Source organism: Rhododendron vialii, chromosome 13a (assembly GCF_030253575.1).
Source record: "Rhododendron vialii isolate Sample 1 chromosome 13a, ASM3025357v1".
Classification (NCBI taxonomy): Eukaryota; Viridiplantae; Streptophyta; class Magnoliopsida; order Ericales; family Ericaceae; genus Rhododendron; species Rhododendron vialii.
The window spans coordinates 26,954,173-26,974,829 of NC_080569.1; the positions used below are offsets into that span (position 1 = coordinate 26,954,173).

The following is a 20,657-nucleotide window of genomic DNA, read 5'->3' on the forward strand; positions in this document are numbered from 1 at the left end:
CTATCCAATAAGCATCCAAACATTTATTCACAAAATATGAACTTATAAAATTAAAGAAATAAGAAGATAATCTGCTGGAATAGGAAATGAATAAAAAAAATAAAAGCTTTCCTAATAAATGAAATTTCTTCTTTAAATAAACTAAGTTTAGAAAGGAAAAGATTAACCTACTAAAATCAAATACATATTTAATTACACACATATGTGTATCTATATTTATCTTAGTTTTAAATGGTCCGGTTCGGTTCTAACCACGGTTCATTAATTGAGACCAGTAATCAAACCAAAATTAACGGTTCTTATTTTTTTTGAAACCATAACCTGACCGTAGAACCACAGAACCGGACCAAATAGGACGGTTCGGTCCGAATCGGACCGATTTTACGGTTTGGGCGGTTTTTTTGAACACCCCTTGTTCAATGTAAAGGAGGCCTCATGTAAATTCTCAGGTCATCTAAACAATAGTTGAACTCCAAGTGTTGCTGGTGGGGTTATTCCAAACAATCTTACCCACTACAGTTGTATTTGTTGTATATCTAGACCGTTGAAGGCATGAAGCAGTTGCCTCTAACATTAGCCCTAGGGCACAGCTATCTGCCCTATGTTGGAGCCCTGGGAGGCCCGGCTCCTCGAGCATCCGAATTTTAAATTTTTTATTTTGTATATACTTGATTTTGAATATTATTGATACGTATTCTTGTATAGCTAATTATAATCTTAATAATTTTAGTTTGATTTGATAAAACAAAAATTGGCTATTTTAGATTCACATTTCTTAACTTCATAAATTAAAAATAAGCACACAACAATTGAAGTAGCCTCAAGAAAAAAAAATGATTGGTATATTTTAATTGCATTAGGCTAGAATAATTTCAATGTTCAAATGTAACGTATTGAAAAGTAAAAACCTTAATTATGATATACTAATAAGTATACGTTTCGGGAAAGAATATGTCTGCTAAGCCCGGCCCCCGGCGTGAAAATCCTGACCCCGCCACTCATTACATTACATTGGTCTTCGGTTGAGCAAATACCTTTTCCCATCACATTATCATTTTCTACAGTTTGAATTCTCAAAGTTTTAATCATTCTGTCCCAATATATCTTGTTGATGAAGCATTGACTTAAGCCCTTGCTCATAAACGAGCTGAGCGAGTAAAATAGTTGATTGTCCAAGTTTGGTATGAAAATTCTATGTAAAATAAGTTCAAGCTTTGATTTTTGTTTGTGATATGAAATGATCCATATTCATTAGGTTTCTAAAAGTAACTTTGACAGTAAGATAAAGAGCATGAACACGAGTACAAAATCAATGGACGATACAATCACATCTGTGTTTTGAATGTGTCCGAATATACGTGTCGAAATCATTTGCCCTCATGGCCTCATGTGAGTTTCGCGTCATAAGATGAGGGCCTAGGATGTCTTTTGTCCCACACATGTACCAACAACCCTCCATACCTCTATTCTTGTGCATTTTCAACCGCATAATTGTACAAAAAGTATCTTGTCTATAGGATATTTTTGTGCCATCGTACAACTGAAAAAGCACAAAACGGAGTAGGGTTTTCAGTACAGAAGATTTGGCCTCGCGTTTGTATGCTATTTTACTGTTCTGCCTCTTTCAAAGAGGAACCGTGGATAAAAAACGACATTTGCTGAGTTTTGCTTTCTTGCCCCATATTTTGTTAACCTCGTTTGAAAACATTTTTTTCCCTTTCTTTGTGATTTAACAACTCCTTTCGCAAAATCTCTATTTTTTAATCCTACGAGATGTAGCAAATAGCATCAAAATTAAATTCCAAATTATGTGGAGATCACATGTTTTCTCAATGTGAATTGACATTGACCTTTACAATCCCAGAAACAGAACAAAATTCGCTGCAAATTTTACCATTGTAAATTTTACTGTGAATTTTATATTGAGTTCATCACACGGTCAGTCAAAGCGTAGAGGTGAAATCAAAAATGGGACAATGGGGGCTCCGCCATGGTATGGAACCTGCGCGCAGAACTTTGTGAGGAGTGGTGCCGCGTCTCATGGGTCCAGCCTCTAAGAACCCACTGTCTGAAGCAAGGTTCGATTTGAAGCTAAGCTACGGAGCGCAATGTTCGATTTGAAAACTAGGCAAACGTCGACGTACGAGGAAAGGTTCTTACTAGTTCCCAAAATAAAAACGTTCTTAATTGGAACCAGTTCTCAGTTGGGCTAAACTTGTGTCAACAATAATGAATAAATAGGCCTTCAAGCCCATTTCATCTCTTAAGCCCAAACCTTGTCCAGTCCAGATCTGCAAAGATCAAAGCACGGAAAATGTCACAAATGTCCATTTGGACCACTCCCTAAGCAGAATCGAATCTCATAGTGCAACAGGGACTTCTTTTACGGGGTATTTGTTTTTGGTTTGACGTTTTCTTTTTGATTTGACGGTCAGGGGTGTCCAGGCCATCTTACACATACCTCGACTATTCCACTTCCCGGTCTTGGTCAAATATAGGCCATCCACGCCGAGACTAGGAAATTCACCAAAGAGATTTCTTTCTTACGGCCTTGTCTCAAGAGGTTGCCAAGTTTTAAACTCAGAATGCCTAGATTTACAGCTTATCTATATTGCCACTGAGAATGCCCATGGAGTTCAGGGACTTTTGTCATCTCTCTGGGACCACAACTGCTAGACCATTGTACAAGAAATGGGTCAAGCACAGGGCACACATGGAATCAGATTCCACAAACACAACTTGGACTGGCTTTGTCCACGGTACCCTTTAAAAAACATGGGCATATGGGTCCAGAATCTATGTTCAAAGTGAAGTTCCTTAATGTAATTTTCACAGATATTGCCTGCGAAATCTCCAGCAAGAAAATTCACACTATAATGTCTCTCCAACAATAGGACTCGAGTAATATAGGATCTAAACAGGATCACAAAGCTCTAATCTAATTGCATTATGGATAGTTTCAATAGAATTTCGCGCTTCTCTCATTTCGTTTTAGCTTCTGAAAAGAAGTCATAAAGTAACGCGTCTTTTTTTTTTTTTCTTTTGAACAGCACATAACGGAACACGTTAACAAGTGTTAATGGCCTCCAGCGTCGCAGCTAAACTTCGCAAAAACTCCTCAAATAAAAAAAAAAAATTGGATAAGGTTGCGCGTACCTAACAATCCTCCACCTCGCTGCTGTTCAAAAAAACCAATCCTCCACCTCCCTATAAACGAAACCATGTGCTTTGCTTTTGCTTGGAGCTGAAAAGAATATGCCCATCCAATCAATCACAATAGCCACATCCAAATGAAAATTCCAAATTTAACACATGACAGATCAATCTTTCTCTCATCTCTACATGTATGTGTGCATGTACTTACATACATACACTCCGATTTATAGAGAGAGAGAGAGTCGGGTTTTTTTTTTTTTCCTTGCTGTTTTAGTTTCAACTTAAATATAATAAGGGCACCAGAGAAAGAACTGTCCTCATACAGACGGGGACCAAATATGATGATGAATGTAGTACTATATTGTCACACATAAAGGTAGGAGGCCACTTTGCTGCAAAGTAATAGGCTGGACTAGAGTAAATGCAGCGTGAAAACAATGGAAAGGGAAAAGAGAAGGAAAAATGATGTGCAAGGACACAAAAAAGTAGAAAATGGGTACAGCACGTGTCAATTCATGAATGGCCAAATCAATTTAGCCACTGGACCATCCAAGTTTCATCCTTACACTTTTAATAATGCACCTAAAAAAACAAGAGCCATCCCACTCATGAAAAGGACTACCAACCAATGTATTGCACAATACGATGTATATATCCAGAGTGAGGGGCTCCACTAGCATCCTTGAATACTTGGTAGTTGTAGACTAATCTTTAAGAATCGTCTTTGTATTAGTAACAGGCAATGAAATATAAGAACAATCAAAATTGGTATTGGTTCATAGTAAAAGCAGAATAGCGAAACATGAAATGTCTCATATAGCTAACAACACATCCGAACTAAGACAGAGTTCTAAATCATGGTATCAGGAGATGTATCGGTAGCAATGCACCCTGCGTGAGTAAACATTAGGTCTCTTGGACACCTTCAGGGACTTATTTCCAAAATCCAATTCAACGCCCGGTGATGACAACCCTGATACATCCATTTATTGGTCAACATTGTACGGTTTTTGGTAACTATTGACATCAGAGGTCCCAAACATATCGCACTTAGGATCGATCGATAGTTTAAACCTTCGATCAATGTGAGCTGAATAAATTATGATAACAATAATCGGTACAAACAAAGCAGTGGGAAAATTTCCATGGGTCTAAAGAAGTTCAAACCAGGTTCCTGGGGACTGCCTGACTGCAATCAGAGAAGTTATTCAAAAAAATTCAGGTAGATTGTAAATTAAAAACATATTGTCACTAGCTTCTCTCTGAGGCTTTTTGTATTAATTGTGTAATAGACTCATCAATGATCATGCAAAAAGTTAAAGAAGCCAAGACAAGCCAATTAACCTAGAATCTTTGGGATCGTTAACACAGCTTCTTAGTCTTCATTATTCCCTTTTTACACCGAAGTACGAATAATGGAGATTGTGGTCCTCACAAACTCTTGTTTTCTTTTTCACAACTCTCTCCAAGTTTCACTATCCTTCTACAACTACTATTCTCTCCTCACTTTCCTTCCTTTCCCTCTAATGGAAACAAGTAAAGCTGGAGGAAAGAGAGGCATGGAGGATAAGATGAAGGGAGAAGTGGTGGGTGAAGAGGAAGACGACGAGGAAGATGATGATGTTTTAGGGTTAGGGTCTGGGGAGGATGACAACAAGAAGAAGAAGGTGCCAGGAAGAAAAGGGTCTAGCGGAGGAGGGTCAACGCAACCTTCCTGTCAAGTGGATAATTGTAGCACAGACATGACTTATGCCAAGCCATACCACCGCCGACACAAGGTCTGCGAATTTCATGCTAAGGTTCCAGTTGTTCTTCTTGCCGGTCTACAGCAGCGTTTCTGTCAGCAATGCAGCAGGTTGGGAAACCCTAGTATTTCTATTTTCTGAGTGTCTCTTGTTTTAGTGAATAAAGTTCCTGGGGTCTATAGCCAAATGGATGTTTCAGGTCAAACTATTGGTGAAATACAAAGACTCCAACCAAACGTCCTGATTAATCATACAACAAATTAGCACTAATAGGTAATCGATTCGATGAAATGTTGAAACACTAACACACATGTTTCGAAGTATGTGATCACAAAGCATGTGTGATTATCTATATATATATATATATATATATATATATAGATAGATAAAGGAAAACTCTTTTTTTTTCTTTTTTGATCATTAAAGGAAAAGGAAATGAGACTGGTCACTGGATACAATCAAAACATTCTTATATCTTAATACTCACGCCTCAGTTACTAATTCACACACTTTCTTGCATGTTTGCTAGTGTTTACCTATATATCACAAAAGTAAACAACATGAGACCTCAAAAAATTGCAAGACATTTGTCTACGTACTCATATTGAGGCCTTTGTTATTGCATCTCATGGAAATGGAGTCAGCTTTAAATATGTTTAAGGCTTGTTAAAAATAATAGAGTCAAGAAATGTTAAGCATTTTGCTCCGCCTACTGGAAATTCTGTTAAGACCGAACATTCTCAGCATTTCTTCCCGGTTTATTTATTTTGCATACTGATGCTCCTAATGGAAACTTTTTTTCCTTGTGTCATGTTGGAACTGCATGAAACAAGAACCCCTCTTATTCCTTTACCATAAGAGAGTCCTACATATGCAACCAATTTGTACAATCTCTCTTTACTGATGATCTTGACTAGTATTGCCTTAACTTTGAAATTGATACTTACCTTCTCTCAACTCTCAAGAGCTAAGCCATTGTGCCTCAAAGCTTTGGGGTGGAACCGTAGTTTTAAAAAATGGCCATTTGGGGCATGGTTCCACTGCATAATGTCTCTTGAGTTACCTGATTTGTGGAGGTATAGGGTGCCCACTATTTAATGGTGAATCTTTCTGAGAGCAGTCACGGTGCATATATATGACCAAAGGTTGGATCTATATCCACTATCTGGTGCTCCCCGCCCATACCCATTGATTGGGGATTACATTGGTACTGTTATTGTTGTATGTTAAGCGTTTTTCTAGTAGTGATTACGGTAGTTACTCTATTTACCCAACTCTGTCAAGACAGGACATTCTACAGCTGATATTTGAAAAGCCAAATTCCAAAGAGAGATAGAAACAGATCCATATGAATAATATCAAAGTAATTATATATCAATCTTTGTTTTGGTTCCTGTTGAAGCATCCAACTCAAAACCAATTGGCAATGAGTGGAGAGACCGCACAGGCTCATATACTAGTTTTGGAGGTTATAATTAACCAATGTGGGGCAAACTCCAAAACTCCCCCACATATATGACCCCAAACCCGCACGTGGAGAGGTAAACAAAGGATTCCTAAAATAGGGATCACAACGAAACAAGATGCGCTTAAGGCACAAACAACACGACAATCAATTCAGAGAGTATTGTCCAATAGCCTAACTCTGATACTAACTCAAAACCAATTGGCAATGAGTGGAGAGGCTGCCTAGGCTCGTATACTAGTTTTAGAGGTTATAAAACCAAACTGGGACAAGCTCTTAACAGTTCCCTCAGAATGTAACTTCCTAGTGATAGGTTTTGGAGGTTCTTAAGATGATTTCTTCGCAATTATCACAAGCATAAGTCTAGTCAGAGCTTAAGTGTATTCATGGTTCCATACTTCGATCTTAGTGGAAAGAAGCAAGGTTCATTTCCATTTCTTTAGCCCTTTCTTTAATTCCAGTTTGTGTCCTGCAAAATGAAAGTTAACCTGTGTTGTTCTAGTTCTTATCATCAATGACTTGAACTAGGTCCAGATTTTCTAACATTAATAATTCAAACAGAAGCTAAACGCAATGAAGGCAGAGGAACACAGAAATTAAATTAATCCCAGCTCCCAGTAGTCTATTAGGACAATTATTCTTAACAAATTTGGGTTATATTGCAATGGCCTTCCACAGGTTCCATGAGCTATCAGAGTTTGATGACACCAAAAGGAGTTGTCGCAGGCGTTTGGCTGGACATAATGAGCGTCGCCGCAAAAGCTCATATGACACTCCTGGAGAAGGATCAGCCTGAAAACGCCTACGGATATATTTGTCTCCCACAAATGCCTCCAATGTTGAAATTACCAGCATGCTCTCTCTCTTCTGTCATTCTTGGTTGTCACTTGCCAAGAGTTGATCTTCAATTACGCATGCTCTCTATCTTCTGTCAATCCTTGGGTACTTCAGATAAAGATTGCTGCTCTTTTACTATGCATTGACTATTGATTATTGCTTATGCTTGAGACATTAAGATTATGTATTGACTATTGACTATTGCTTGTGTTTGAGACATTAAGCCAATAATATTATGACCAGCGACTTATGTGCCTCTTTCCAATTGTATGTCATTAAAGGTATTATTTGACAACATGTGTGGTGGCTTTCTAGGATGCAGGCTTCATCTCTGTCTCCGAAAAATATTAACCTCGTCATTCTGTCTCAAGGTTTATTTGAGTTTGATATCATGAAAGAAAAAGACCAGGAGATTAACTAGAATTCAACCCAAATTGTAGCAAAATTATGATCACTGCTATTTGTGTTTCTCCGTTTGTAATTCTTTGTCAAGCTTATGCAGCATCTCTAACATTAACCTTCTCATCTAAGCTGTGATTAGTCATTTTATGAACCACCACTTGGATGGCCAAACAAAACATGTTGAAATCATGTAAGCTCTTCAGAAAGCAGCTAACATCTCGTGTGTCCCAAGTTGTGTAATCTCTCTTCTTCAAAAGAAAAAAAAATTAATAAAAAGTTGGATTTTACATGCTTGACCATCAGATGCTCTGCACGTCCAATGAATATGTGATATGCTCGGGAATCTAGAGTAACTCGTTTCTTACTACATGTTCAAAATAAAATCGAAACATTTTGCGCTTTGGAGTGCTCAGCTCTCTTAACTGGTATGGGTCAGTTTTGGCATAACATCTTATACATTTGCACGATTGACTAACTGACAAATTTCTAACTGCCAATTAGTTTGGAACACTTCTCTACATCTGTAGACGCAATTAGCAGCTAACAAGCAAGAAAGCAGATTTTAGAGCATCTTTCCTCCATATACATAACCATATGCAAAATGAGTAACGTAAGTATGATGCAGGCACACTGCTAATAAAAACGAGCAAAGGCAAACTGAAAACATAGAATGCCAATTGTACAGCTCTTTCCAAATCATTACTACACAAGGCAAACAGGCAAGTAAATGAGCCACAAAAACTATGGAGACAAGGATTTAAGAACAATATATTTTAAACAGAAAAGTTGTGTGTGTGTGTGTGTGTGTGTGTGAGAGAGAGAGAGAGAGAGAGATACCAGAGATCTCTTGCTTCAATCAGTCTTTCGTTCATCAGAAAGTTGAGTCGATATAAATGACAACAAACCACCAAGCATTGTGCTTTTAAGTACACTGCCTCTACCGAATTTTCTGTTTCCGTGGGACAAGTAGATTAGCATAGGTCCTTGTCATGCTGACAGTAATAGCCAGGCACCTCCTAATGCATGTAGTCTCCTTTCCACAAGGTTTGTATCCTACAACCACAGGGAAGCAACTGACAATGGAGCACCTAATACTTTTTTGTTGACTCCCCATGCCAAATGTAAAAGAAAGCAGTTTACTCATCAGCATGTTATTTGGCAAGCTGAAACATAAAAACACAAGATCTTATCAATTTCTTCCGATTTCCAAAATAAGCCCAAGGCCAGCCAAAAAATCAAGGATTTCTGCAAGCCGCCCAAAGAAATAATGTAGGCACTTAAGTAATATCCAAAAAAAGGCTAGACAACTAGGTAACAATTACAACATTTCAATTGAAGAATGAAGAGTTTAAGTTATCTTCTAAACGAAGCGGCAAACATTATTGTCCTAGATATGTTTTGTAAGTGGTAGTTTTTCATAACTTGAGCCTCTTTGTGGTTATGAAGTACGTTTTCACAAAACCAAGTAACACATGTTGTAGCCAGAACAGTCATGCAATTCGAGTAATTTCCAACTAAGAATGTCAACCAAAGGGAGGTGTCGGTAGAGAATCCAAGACTGCAGATGCAAATTGATTACCTCAAACATAGGTTTGGTACTGTCACAAGGGGAATTTGACTTAATTCACATCCCAACAACAATGTTTACCATCAACATCAACGACAGCAGAGGATACATAGGTTTGGTACTATCACAAGGGGAATTTGACTTAATTCACATCCCAACAACCATGTTTACCATCAACATCAACGACAGCAGAGAATTGTACTTTCTGGCATGATCAGGGTAATGTTGTCTACCTAGAAATTCAAGACAACAGAAAAGGATCTATATGTAATGTTAAGGATCTTAAGGCCCAATCTTGAACCCTAGCCATTTATTTACCCTGAACCAAAACCAATTTAACTTTTGGGAAACTGGATGTCTGTTCAGCATATCTGGTGAACTGGAGATGGCAGTGGTCTAGGTCTTCAACATGACAGTCATTCTAGGCATACAACAAATAAGTTAGGTTCCTAGTCAGCATGGTTGCCATTGTTAAGCTATCGGAACTGTTAGGAGAAAATAGAGCCCTTCTAAAGAAGATCAAAAACAGTGATTTCAAAAAGAAGTTGAAGCATCCTAGTAAAATATTAGCCTAGGGCCCCAGAGAAACCCACTCTTAGTTGTGTACATGATTGCTAAGGTGGTCCGTTCACTTCAAAATGATGTAGTTACTGTTAAAGCATCCAACTCAAAACCAATTAGCAATGAGTGGAGAGGCCGACCAGGCTCATATACTAGTTTTGGAGGTGATAATTAACCGATGTGGGACAAACTCCAACACTCCCCCGCACGTGCGACCCCCGACTCGCACGTGGAGCGGTAAACTAACAATCCATAACACATGGATCACACCAAACAGCAGTGCACTTATAGCACAAACAAGGGGGAACAAATTCTCCGAAACCCTAGCTCTAATACCATGTTGAAACTTTATATCTATCTCAAAACCAATTAACAATAAGTGGAGAGGCCGCCCATGCTCATATACTAGTTTTGGAGGTGATAATTGACCGATGTGGGACTACAACAGTTACTATTAGCCAGAAATTGCAGCAAAAGAACAGTTTGCTGAAGAAACAAACCCCTGGGTAATCCTAAGATGTGTCGTAATAACAATGGGAAAGATATAGTTATACTACTCTGCAACAAACTTGTCCAGCACTAGCAGTGCTGGAGATGTGGTTCAACTACACAATTCTTTGTCTCCAAACTCCCAAAAACACATCATAAGCAAAGTCAGTAACCAAAGAAATTTGCAGTTCTTCAATCACGATACATTGAGTGGAAAAGCAGGTAAAAATGGGGACCTACAACTAAGAGATTCCAAAAATAGAAAAATAAAACAGGCATCCAAAATTGGTCAGCTGTAGGCCATGAGTCCATGAAAGATAGTAAGAATTAGATCAGGTTCACTGTCTGTCAGGCAAGAATCAATCCCAGCTTTTGTCTCAGGTTAGTAATATTGCAGTTTAAGCCATGTCAGAAGGATTCCAAGGGTTCTTGTCAACAGCCACCAAATGCATGCGCACCACGAAGAACCCTCTTTATTCACGCTTGATGCCCATAATTTTTACAGCTAGCTCCCAGGTGACAATTGCAGCTGCATTAGCAGGAAACGCCCTCACAATAGTTGGACCTAACCCTGTATAGCATCCTTTGAGTCCTGACCTCACGTATATCTACCAAAAAGGAGCCAACAAGCCTCTCAGGTATTTTGTTTCATCATATTTATTGGTTGGGAAATTCATAATAAAATTTAAAGACATTAAAGGAGGATGCTTACCGATTTCAAAATCCGAAATGGATTTCTTGTGGAGCCTCTGTCTGTGGAAGTCTGGATTATGGTTTTCGCTACATCCAAAGGTAGAACAGCAGACCAAAACTGGAGGCAAAAATACAAGAAAATAGGATTTAGGGAAAGAAACAAATCAACGTTTGGAAACAAATTAAACACTAGAACTACAGAAGAGGGTAAGGAAGATTTTAAAGCAAGTAAATAGATCAGATACACGTTTGGCTATCAAAGTTCTGACTGCTATTTTTTTTCGAAATATGGATAAACGGAAGTTTAACTCCTAAAAAAGCACTTCATGAATCTTCCCCAAAGTTGATTGATTATTTAGTCCCTGTTTAGATACAGAAGAAAACTTCCATTTAGAATTTCTCGTTCTTCAAAAAATATAATTATTTTCCATTGGAAGAAACAACTTACTGCAATACCACTTAGACCACCACTCATAATTCCAACTCCTACATCCATCAAGTTGCTCTGGTTGGGAGAAGCATCCTTCATCTTTAAGTGCATGTAATAACGGACATGCTCATAAGTGGTAAAGAAGACAGCATTTCCTATAGATTCCCGTAATAAAGTTGTGAACCCTCCTCGAAAAATGCCTGTAACCTGGAAAGGTAGTCTGTCATATTGAAATCACATAAAAATATCTAATTCGTAGTAACTAGAGATGTCTTTACCCCTTCAGTTCTAAGAGTTTTAAGGGCACAATCTAGAGGACCATCATATCTGCCAGACTTAGGAACCAAGGAGTCAGTCCCTTGAACTTGCATCCTACACTGGAGAAACCAAAGTGTCATGAATCATTTTTTTTTTTTGATAAGTAAATATTAATATTAAAGAAGGCATTAAGGGAATGCCACCCGAATACAAAAAAAGGCCATCAAGACAAAAAGGCCCTATACACCACCGGTCGAAAAAAACAACTCAAACCACTCTAGAAAATGATCAAGGGAGGGATTACAATCTCCCTTGTCCCAACTATACAAACTACTAACCACAAAACTTTTAATTTTAAATAAAGGCTTCTCGACCCCTTCGAAACATCTCGAATTCCTCTCACGCCAAATAGTCCACATCAAACAAAGAGGGATCATAGCCCATACGCGCTTTCTCTGCTTGCCCACTCTAGCACCCCTCCAAGCTATTAAAAGGTCCAAAACATTTCTCGACATAACCCATTGTAACCCAAACCAAGATAACACCGTGGACCAAAGTTCCCATGCCACCGAACAATGGATGAGGAGGTGATTCACCGATTCTGCATCCCTTTTACACATATAGCACCAGTTAACAATTATTCTCCGTCTACGAATCAGATTATCGATTGTAAGAATTTTGCCTCGAGCCGTGCACCAAACAAAAAAAGCCACTTTCAACGGCGCTTTTGATTTCCAAATCGCTTGCCACGGAAGTGTCATAAATCATAATAATGACATGGGAAATACAAAGCAGTGCCTTGAACATGCATGCTCCACGGGAGAAAGCAGAGTGTCACAAGCATTATATGGGAAATAAAATTTCACTTCATGAACACTCTGGTATAAGTACCTTTACCAGCTCTGATGAACATAGCACAAAGCTGATGACTGCTCCACCAAATGCTGCAGAAGGAATTATTACAGAGAGCTGTGGTTTACCACTTTGGAGTCCTCCCTTCAACGAGAGAGAGAGAGAGAGAGAGAGAGAGAGAGAGAGAGAGAGAGAGAATGTTATAATGCATATTTATATATCTATAGAAGCGAAAAAGCCTAAATCCTGGTCTGCCATTCCAGCAAAGATATTTCCTTTCAAACAAACCTCCAGTGACTGTTTTGTTTGGGAATAAATGCCAAAGAGAAGTGAACTTTCAAAGGCCACACCCAAGAAAGAAGATGTCGCACCTCGATATAGTCCCTTCACCTGTCACAATAATTATCTATGAGTTCTTCTTCGCAAAGAAACTTGGAACCTAAAACCTTCACCCAGAATAATCTACGCCAAAACGAAGACAGAAACTATAATTAAAATTGAGAGAGTCCATATCATATTTGTTGTAGACACATGACGAATTGAGCCTCTCTCATACTTAATAGAAACACCGAAAGCTCCATATGATGGACAAGGAGTTAGAGCTTTAAGATCTATGTCTCATTGCGTAATTTAGAATCTCAACAATTGGAGTATGTTAAAGAACACTTCAACCCCAGCTTATTGTTTTTTCAAGCGAAGGGCTGTGTTTTCTCTAAATTAGAAAAGGAACTACGGATAATATTCCTTTGGTCAGAACGTTCACAAGGGCCGTGTTTCTTTTCCTAATGTTCAAGAGGATCAAATTCCGAGGAACAAATAACAAAAAATTCTAGCAAATGGAAGGGCAAAAAACACATCTGCGTGTAAATATTCTCTTATTTTGTTTTCCATTGTTTTGTTTCCCTGCTAGGATGAAGTATCATAAGAAACATGTAGGAATGGTTTATTTATCATTCTGGTTTTCGGCAGGCCTAACCAATAAACAAGAGACATTCTGATATATTGACGAGATGCAATTGCTAGAGCCAAAACTTTGTTAGAGCTTGTCCCACATTGGTTAAATAAAATATAAAATATAACCTTCAAAACTAGTATATGAGCCTAGGCAGCCCTCTCCACTCATTGTCAATTTGTTTTGAGTTTTAAAATGTGATACTAGATGGCCAAAGAGAAAGACCAATGCCCTTAGAGCATCTCCAACCCAACCCTTTATTTTTCGGTTATTAAGGGTGGGAGGCACATTGAGGCGCAAAGGTCTGATGGGGTCTAGGAGTGAGGCACAAGACAAAGCGCGGGCCTTATTGAAGCAAGGAGCACTTAGGCGAGAAAAAATAGCAAAAATAGCATACACCGATTTTCAAATAATAAACACTAAGAAATGAAGTTTAGAAGTGTACCATGTAAAAAGTTCGTAAAATCATCTACAAAATACCAAATAGTCAACAATTCTCTCATAGAGAAGAACTAACACGTCAAGTTCAATAAAGGACAATCGTAAAATATCCAAAACAGAGGCTGATAGAGATTGTTTAGTTCCAGTTGTTCAATTGAGAGACGAGAGATCAACCGGGTGTTCTATGTTTGAGGATCGTACCTTAGATATCTTTTTGCCCTTTAGAATTGAATTTGGTGCGAACTGAAAGAGGCTCACCAGGCGCACGCCTTGTGCCTTGGTCGCTTAGGCATCGCCTCTGTCAAGTTGCCTCGCCCAAACTAAGAGTTAGCCAGTGAGGCTTGATGGGCCTTGCACCTGGGTGCACCTTTTACAACTATTTATTTTTTCTTAATCAAAAGTACAAAAAAGTCCATTCTTCATTAGGCTAATCACTTTTTCACCTTCATACTACATCTTATCCTCTAATTTTGCTATCCATCCGTACATCAAGGCTGCATTTGTATTCTGTAAAGTTGAATGGGGTAATCTAGACTCTTCATACCATTTGTCTAACCTCTCTAGGCTAAGGTAAATGTAGTGAGCGAAATCTTGGGCTAAGGCAAAATGCCTAGCCATATAGAGAGCCCATTGGACTGAAGAAAAGTGGGTTTGGCAAGCCTTTTTTTTAAGCTAAAAAGTTTTTCAACCAAACAAAAGTGATGGAAATTCATAGATTGCTAGGCCATAAATCACATGAAATAAAGACATAGAAGTCCTTTACTATTTCACGGACTTTGCTAAACTTGTAAAATACATGTATTGGACACTCGACACTAAGGTAAGGCCAGAGGGAATAGGTTATGTGTCCGACATGCATAATTGGATATGGACCCAGCTAATATCTATAGATTGTTGAGTTCACTACAAAATTATCAAAAGACGATTATCTTGTCCATGAATTGCTAAATGTTAGTACAAATGAGATCTAATTGTGTCCTAGTGTCTTCACAAACGAGAATTTAGTGGATTCAACAATGGCATGCACACCCACACTCGACAACTGCACCCGAGTCTATGTAATTAAAAACTCATCCATTCCATTATATGGTAGTGAATCCAAAAAGTTTTGCTTGTTTTGTAGTACAACATTGCTTCATTCTCATCCATGTCACTTCATCCATAATATCTATGCAGTATACACATATTGAGATGTAGCACCTACATACGCTATTACATATACCTAAAGCAGCGAGAATGAACACAAGAAAACACTATTTCTAACTTGGCCATCTAAATGCAAGCAAGGACAATAATGACTTAAAGTTGGATCTCACAAGAAGTACAAGTAGCATACTCCTTCAGTCTTCAGTATCCTAGCAGTGCAATGCAAACCACTTCTATACTTCATCCCATGGGCTTCAGTATTGTGCTTTTGCAACTTCACCTGATAAATCAAGATTACAATGTGTAAGAAGGACAAAGTCCATAGATACAAAATAGTGTCGTCAATGTTGTCCATTAAAAAACTTCATTGTATCTCTGAGACTCCAAGTCTCCGACAATGATGAATATACCTAGCTTAAATACTAGTAGTAGTGGAGATGATTAAGTCGTCCAGCTACGGACCAAAAAATGCATAAGGCACGTGCAAAAACACAATCAAGGACTCAAGTGCATAAGCAAAATTGTTGAAGTGCATCAGGACAGAGAATGGTGATGAGTACATAGGATTGTACCATACTTAATGCAAAAACCATGGTATCAAACATCAAAGAACTCCTTGCAAGACTCCTCAGGACAATAGCACAGCAGAAAGGATGAATCCCTCTACTGTGTAAAGAATGAGATGTATGCTGTCACATGCGATTTCAATGACTCATCCAAGCTACGGACCAAAAAGTACATAAGGCATGTGCATGGAAAGCAGCACAGGCGGATTCAAAGATTTGTAGCTGAGCAATATGATACCAATGGGTAGAATTAACCCTACTCCCTTTCCTCAAGTTTTAAAATCACAACGGCTATTAAGTATCAATTAAGGGCCTCTTTGGTCAAACTTTTTGGGGGCTTTTTGGCACAATGTTTTTGGTTGTTTTCACTAAATGTTTACAAGATTTGGGTCCAAGTTTAACATCACATTTTTTGTCTCGACAAGAGGAATTGAATTTGTCTTTTTTGTCACGTTATTTTTTTTTTTTTCAATTTTGGTCTATGTTTTTATATTTTCCAATTCCTCTCGTCAAGACAAGTAAAAAATTTGACCCAAATCTTGAAAAGATTAAGTGAAAACAACAAAAAAGACCATGTCAAAAAGCCCCTAAAAAGTTTGTCCAAAGAGGCCCTAAGACTTCCCAAGGTTCTTCGGTAACCACTAAATTAGCAAGTACTTATTAAGAATCTCAATTGTTTATAACTACAGTCTACAACCCGTGAATAAGGGCTTGAAAAGACATTTTAAGTAAATCTGTTAGCCAAAAGTTTTGGCATCTCGTGATTGTAAATGCCATGAAAGTTTGACTAGGCATACCAAATACCAGATGATTTGGCTTGCTTTGAACATCAACCATGGTTATTCTACGTTAGAATTTTGTTTGTGAACACGATAATATCAGCATAAATCTCATGCAAAAATAGGAAATTCCTCTCAGATGATGTTGCCATACATAGAAAAACATAAACAAGTGCACATGCAAGAATCTAAAGCAAGAACTGAGCAAGTCCAAGTGTAGGTGTAGGTGTAGGTGTAGGTGTAGGTGTAGGTGTTCTAGTTCTACCCACAAAGCAAACTCCAAAGCCAAAAAAAATAAATAAATGCGCGTGTATATGTTCTTCCCATAACTTGTTTTATGGAAATACATTTTAACAATGTTGTGTTTCCAAAAACCCTGAAGGCATCTTACAATTTTCCACAAGCAACTTCAGGTGATCAATTCATTAGAAAATTAGTTAGTTCCAAGCAAAGTTCCCTGCAACAAGAGCTAGATACATAGGTTAGTTCCAAGGGAAAATCGGTGTCTTTTAAGTTGGTTTTGCCGAAAAGCGAAAAGCAAAAGTTGTGCCAGATAGATTGGCATACTTTTCGGAGAAAAAAAAACCATAATCTAGAGTACTTAAGCTGCAAAAAAACACGCCTTTATCATTAGTAAATCAGAAACACCACCCCCAATACGAAGCTTGAGAGTAAATAACAAGAGGAATGACATGACTTATCACTTATTTACGAGGTACATACTGCATTTCTGACTCAAACAAAAAAAGAATCAAGATTTCACAATTAAAGTTTCAGTGTATATGCGCATATGTAGGTTGTTACTAACAGAAACAGAATAATTCCAACAAGTCCATGACAAATGCAAGCAATTCAGGTGTGTATGAGCAACGTCAAACAGTGGAAATAAGTGGAATACCTTCACTTATCAAATGGGTGACCGGTGATAACAGTGGCGACCCCGGTGAGCAAACCTGCCGCATAGTCCTTGTACCCAGAATTCTCCTCCATCTCTCTCTCCCTCCCTCCCTCTATATCTCTTGTCATTAGTTTTTGCTGATAGGGTGAGTGAATTAGGATTTTATGGGAAGATGATGCGGGCAAATTTGTCATTCACTAAATTCTACGGTCATGACGAATTCAGGGTCGACATTGAGATCAGAGAATTCAAGGGTTTAGAAAATGGAGGAAAAAGAAGAGAACATAGCGGCGCTGAAGAAAAGAGGAAAACTATAGATCAGAAGGGTTTTTTTGAGAAGTTTTACGATGGGGTTAATTGAACATTTAGTGGCCAATTCTATTTGCCCACACCTCATTTTCTCAGTACCCTAGTGTTCTAAAACTCGGAAATACTCGGCGAGTACTCGGTACTCGGTGCCTAGCCGAGTAGAGTTAGGGCTACTCGGTGGAATTACTCGGCCAGCCGATTACTCGGCATTACTCGGCGAGTACCGATTACTCGGTAAAACGAGATTACTCGGAAGTGGGGAGAAAATCAAAAAAAAAACTGAAAAATGGGGTAAAATACATAATATGTTAAATTTGAAGGGTCGTTAGTGTAATTTCAATATAGTTTTATACTTACCCTAATCGAGTGAACACACCAATCAAGCTACTGCTGCTGTTCCTCTTCTTCTTCGAGGAATAATTGACTACTAATTTCGTACTTCGTTTTATTTGGTTTGAACGTTGAACTTTGTAATTGACTATTAATTTCGTATCTGGTTTCATTTGGTTTGAACGTTAAGCTTTGCAATGGACTAGTAAAACTTTGCAATGGAATAGTAATTTTGTACTTAGTTTCATTTGGTTTGAACTATGAACATTGAACTTCTCATTATGCATTATGAATATCATTTGGGGAACATATAAAAAAAAAATTCCAAGTAATTTCTACTCGCCGAGTAATTGCCGAGTACTCGGCCTACAAGGTACAAGGTGGCCGGCCGAGCGAGTACCGAGTACCGAGTTTTAGAACATTGCAGTACCCCCACCAAAAAATCAAAAAATATTATCATGAATATTGAATTTAGTGAATGACAAATGTGCCCGCATCTTCTACCCGTGAAGCCCTAATTCTCACACTCACCATAAGACAGTGAATTATACGATTGCTTAACTCCCTCCCCATCTGAGACCAAAACTCCCTGGGCTTTTAATGCAATCAAGAGTAACATAGAGGGCTTTTTCAGTGCGATCAAGGCATTGGACACAAAGATCATCCTGAGATACGTGACGAGTATCAAGGGTATCTTTGGTTGTATGGCAAGCCAAAGAAAATAGATGACTATCGGATGGGAGTAAATTTTCAAGACCCAAGACCAATTAGTTATAGGATGCAAAGGAGACGGCTTTTTGACCAAAGAACACGCAGACTTAGAACGAAACAAGCCCGAGTTGGAGAGGCATAGAATATCCTTAGGGAGAGGCATATAGAGCATCACAAAGTCCTACTAGTGTTGTTTTTTTAATAGATTTTTTACTTAAATTTGGAGTTTGAGTATTGAAGTGGCATGGGCAGGAAAGGCTCTTATGGATCTTCTAGTATTGTTTTTTTCAAGTTCAAAAAATATGAAACTTTTTTGTAAAAGAAGACCGTCACAATGCAAAATTTATCTATAGTAGTTGTATTCAAGAAATTGTGCTAAGAAAAGTCATATCAATTTGAATGAATTTCCTTGCGCTCTTCAACTAAAAGGAAATATCTCAACTTCTAATTGGTAAATGACCCCATAATTGTAAATTCCTGGAGTCGCCGCCGGCCACACCCTCTTTGGCTGATCACTCCCCAAGAATATCCTTGTATTTTTTGTGAGAGTGATAAATGCCTTTAAACCTCATCAAGCTAAGGAAAATCCAATAAGACAAAACCTAAAACGAATGAAGGATAGTATGATGCATGACAAATTTCATACTCTAGAGTACTTAAGCCGCGAAAAAACACGCCTTTATTATTAGTAAATCAGAAACACCAGCCCCAGTACCAAGCTTGAGATTACATAACAAGAGGAATGACATGACTGATTTACGAGGTCCTACATTCAGCATTCCTGTCTTTAAAAAAAAAAAAAAAACAGAATCCAGATTTCAAAATTAAAGGTTCAGTGTGCATGTTCGTGTGTACGTTGTTACTAACAGATACAGAATCAAGATTGACCAACTAAAGTTTCAACAGATTGATCAATCAATCCAAGTATATATCCAAGGCAGCGACGGAAACCTAATCGCTTGGCCCCAACGACGAATGAAATCAATTCATGCGTGTAAGCGTACAGTCAAACAGCGGAAACAAGAGGACTGGAGAAGGAATGCATACCTTGACCGTATCGAACGGGTGGCCGGTGATAACGGTGGCAACTCCGGCGAGCAAACCTGCCACGTAGTCCTTGTACCCCGAACTCCCCTCCATCTCTCTCTCTCTCTCTCTCTCTCTCTCTCTCGGCCTACTTCCCCCCAACTATCATGCTTTTTCCTAGCCCCCGCTCTCTCTCTCTCTCTCGCTCTCTCTCACTCTCTCTCTCAGTTGTCAGTGACAGTGACGTAGCAGGGGATGCGGCGTACGCATCTCAACAAGAAGTTGCGTGTTTGCGATTGGTGCGGATCCTCTGTGAGTTTGATCCAAGGGCTGAGAATAGCCCGGCACCCCATTCTCCTCACACATTATTGAAACGACGTAGTTTTACTCCCCACCCAAACACAAGCTTAACTGCAGCACCAAACTCCTCCGTTAAATTAAAAAAAAAAAAAAAAACTCCGTTATTCAGTTTTTGAGGTCGACGAGTTCGCCGGCGTCGGTCGGGCAGGCGGCGGCGCGGTTTTGGAGGCAGTGGAGGGCTTGGGATATGGCGGTTTTGTAGGAGGAGAGGTTTTCGAAGGATTGAGAGGGGAAGAAGTCTTGCTCTGTGAATCTATTTCAGTAGGATCGTGTTGTGTTTGGGAGTTGGGGTAGTTAATTCTTCCATGGAGGAGTTGGGGTCGTCGTCCGGTGAAGGGGAGACTGCAGGAACGAGTCCCCACTGCTAACGTACGGGAAAAAAAACACCGAGTCAAAGGTCTAAAGCATGATTGAGGGGCAATTTCTCAAATTTATTTTTTAAATTAAAAATGATGTATTATAGGTGGACTAGTGTTAGCCCGGTGCCTACGGCACTACTCATCTCGGTTGAAAGGGGATAGCAGTTGTGTGATTTAGGTGAAAATTATAGGCACTTAATCGAGAAGTGAGAGGATGCACTACAGCCTTTGGATCAAATGAATTTAAGTCATTCCAACAACTTGTCTCCACACCCTTCTTTTTTATAATAGAGATGACAACTTGGAAGAAGAATATGGTTTTGAA

General features: G+C 38.7%; 2 protein-coding genes across 5 annotated transcripts; one reads left to right on the forward strand and one right to left on the reverse strand.

Moving 5' to 3' along the window:
- Positions 1-4,286: 4,286 nt before the first annotated feature.
- Positions 4,287-7,459, forward strand: LOC131313476 (squamosa promoter-binding protein 1). The gene is made up of 2 exons (XM_058341796.1): positions 4,287-5,011; positions 7,045-7,459. The coding sequence occupies exons 1-2, from the start codon at positions 4,572-4,574 to the stop codon at positions 7,160-7,162; spliced, it is 558 nt and encodes a 185-aa protein (XP_058197779.1). The 5' UTR covers positions 4,287-4,571; the 3' UTR covers positions 7,163-7,459.
- Positions 7,460-10,224: 2,765 nt separating this feature from the next.
- On the reverse strand, positions 10,225-20,013 carry LOC131313475 (mitochondrial arginine transporter BAC1). Of its 4 annotated transcripts, none has more exons than XM_058341793.1 (9): positions 19,635-19,759; positions 17,238-17,374; positions 15,185-15,274; positions 12,744-12,845; positions 12,495-12,599; positions 11,624-11,722; positions 11,364-11,552; positions 10,935-11,033; positions 10,225-10,830 (listed from the first exon to the last, which is right to left on the reverse strand). In XM_058341793.1, the coding sequence occupies exons 3-9, from the start codon at positions 15,236-15,238 to the stop codon at positions 10,696-10,698; spliced, it is 783 nt and encodes a 260-aa protein (XP_058197776.1). In that variant the 5' UTR covers positions 15,239-15,274; positions 17,238-17,374; positions 19,635-19,759; the 3' UTR covers positions 10,225-10,695. The 4 variants fall into 4 exon arrangements, with proteins under 4 accessions (XP_058197776.1, XP_058197778.1, XP_058197774.1 ...); XM_058341795.1 differs by having other exon boundaries at positions 15,165-15,274; positions 19,635-19,754; XM_058341791.1 differs by lacking the exon at positions 17,238-17,374 and having other exon boundaries at positions 19,635-20,013.
- Between the last annotated feature and the right edge of the window lie 644 nt (positions 20,014-20,657).

Bases quoted from the DNA above. Each gene is read 5' to 3' on its own strand.
- LOC131313476 (XM_058341796.1), top strand. From the start codon at position 4,572: ATGGAGATTGTGGTCCTCACAAACTCTTGTTTTCTTTTTCACAACTCT. The intron at 5,012-7,044 runs GTTGGGAAACCC...GGCCTTCCACAG, and splicing joins TTCTGTCAGCAATGCAGCAG to GTTCCATGAGCTATCAGAGT.
- LOC131313475 (XM_058341791.1), bottom strand. From the start codon at position 19,727: ATGGAGGGGAGTTCGGGGTACAAGGACTACGTGGCAGGTTTGCTCGCC. The intron at 15,275-19,634 runs GTATGCATTCCT...TTGATTTATCAG, and splicing joins ACCCGTTCGATACGGTCAAG to GTGAAGTTGCAAAAGCACAA. The intron at 12,846-15,184 runs GTATGCTACTTG...TTATTGTGACAG, and splicing joins GGATACTGAAGACTGAAGGA to GTGAAGGGACTATATCGAGG.